The sequence below is a fragment of the Anas platyrhynchos genome, chromosome 30 (assembly GCF_047663525.1).
Source record: "Anas platyrhynchos isolate ZD024472 breed Pekin duck chromosome 30, IASCAAS_PekinDuck_T2T, whole genome shotgun sequence".
Taxonomy (NCBI): Eukaryota; Metazoa; Chordata; class Aves; order Anseriformes; family Anatidae; genus Anas; species Anas platyrhynchos.
The window spans coordinates 5,575,164-5,576,941 of record NC_092616.1 but is presented as its reverse complement, the minus strand read 5'-3'; the positions used below and the strand labels follow the sequence as shown (position 1 = coordinate 5,576,941).

The following is a 1,778-nucleotide window of genomic DNA, read 5'->3' as shown; positions in this document are numbered from 1 at the left end:
CCTGTGGGGCTCTCGGCATTGCAGTCTGTGGGGCATGGACAAAGCTGTATCTCCTTCTAGGGACTTTTCTGAGGCCACAATCATTGAGTAGCTCAATGTGGGTAACTCGACTGAGCCCTAGAGACCAGGGTCGATGGACAGACAGGCTATCCTCACTGCACTAAGGACAGTCACTTTGCCTTCCGGGACTCACAAAAGCTCATCTGGTATACCTTACAGCTTTTTTTTTTTTAGAGGGTTTTCTACCCTCTAAAAATGCTCCTGAGTGTGATGCAGATAGAACAAAGTAAATTACAAGAACATCAGTAAAGAGTGTTGAGAGTGATAATGCTGTGAAGTCCAATACATCAGAGGTAGATTTAATCAGCGATCACTCCTGGTTTCTTTTCATGTAGAGCTGTAGGACAGATCTGAATCCTCCAGCACACACAGCAGAGACCGCTGCTCCCAGGGCCACATTCCTCCAGCACCAACCAGATCTCAGGCAAGGGAGCAAAAGAAACGCCTCAGAAAGGGGAAAGTCACTGTAGGGGTGTTTGGACGGGAACAGCATTAGGTTTTATGTCTTAATAATCACTGTCTTTTCTTCCTTGGGTAGTCCCCCTGGTCCAGGAAGATCAGATGTCCAACAGCAGCTCCATCACCGAGTTCCTCCTCCTGCCATTTGCAGACACACGGGAGCTGCAGCTCCTGCACTTCGCGCTCTTCCTGGGCATCTACCTGGCCGCCCTCCTGGGCAACGGCCTCATCCTCACCGCCGTAGCCTGCGACCACCGCCTCCACGCCCCCATGTACTTCTTCCTCCTCAACCTCTCCGTGATTGACCTGGGCTGCATCTCCACCACTGTCCCCAAAGCCATGGCCAATTCCCTCTGGGATACCAGGGCCATTTCCTATGCAGGGTGTGCTACTCAGGTCTTCTTTTTTGTTTTCTTGATTGGAGCAGAGTATTTCCTTCTCACCATCATGGCCTATGACCGCTACGTTGCCATCTGCAAGCCCCTGCACTATGGGACCCTCCTGTGCAGCAGGTCTTGTGTCCAGATGGCAGCAGCTGCCTGGGGTAGTGGGGTTCTCAATGCTGTTATGCACACTGCCAATGCATTTTCCCTGCCCCTCTGCCAAGGTAATGCTCTGGACCAATTCTTCTGTGAAATCCCCCAGATCCTCAAGCTCTCCTGCTCACACTCCTACCTCAGGGAAATTGGGCTTCTCACAGTTAGTTGTTTTCTGTTCTGGGGGTGTTTTGCTTTCATTCTTTTCTCCTATGTACAGATTTTCATGGCTGTGCTGAGGATGCCCTCTGAGCAGGGACGGCACAAACTCTTCTCCACATGCCTCCCTCACCTGGCTGTGGTCTTTCTGTTTCTCAGCACTGCCATGTTTGCCTATCTGAAGCCCCCTTCCATCTCCTCCCCATCCCTGAACCTGGTGATGGCTTTCCTGTACTCGGTGATGCCCCCAGCAATGAACCCCCTCATCTACAGCATGAGGAACCAGGAGCTCAAGAATGGCATTAGGAAAGTGATGTCATGGATGTATTTCAGGATATGCTGAGGAAACTCATCGTGCCTTTCCGCAGCTATGAACTGCTTCTTTCCTTCTTCAGATGAATTACAGTTTATGTAAAGACATGGAAAGCCTGTCTTAACTTCTGGAGGGATTTGTTTGGTTTTGTTTTTCTATTTCCCTGTGTGATAATGTTTTCCTCAAAGAAATGCTGTTTTTCATCCTGCTGTACTCAATCACCAACATATAAGAGACTCATGAAAAGGACC

The 1,778-nt window shown here is 49.7% G+C and overlaps 1 protein-coding gene across 1 annotated transcript; it reads left to right on the top strand.

The window, feature by feature from the left end:
- The first annotated feature begins 621 nt into the window (after positions 1-621).
- On the top strand, positions 622-1,557 carry LOC139999857 (olfactory receptor 14C36-like). Its single transcript, XM_072029485.1, has one exon. The coding sequence runs from the start codon at positions 622-624 to the stop codon at positions 1,555-1,557; it is 936 nt and encodes a 311-aa protein (XP_071885586.1).
- The last annotated feature ends 221 nt before the right edge of the window (positions 1,558-1,778 follow it).

What these genes read in the sequence shown, in the direction of transcription:
- LOC139999857 (XM_072029485.1), top strand. Translation starts at nt 622, where the DNA reads ATGTCCAACAGCAGCTCCATCACCGAGTTCCTCCTCCTGCCATTTGCA.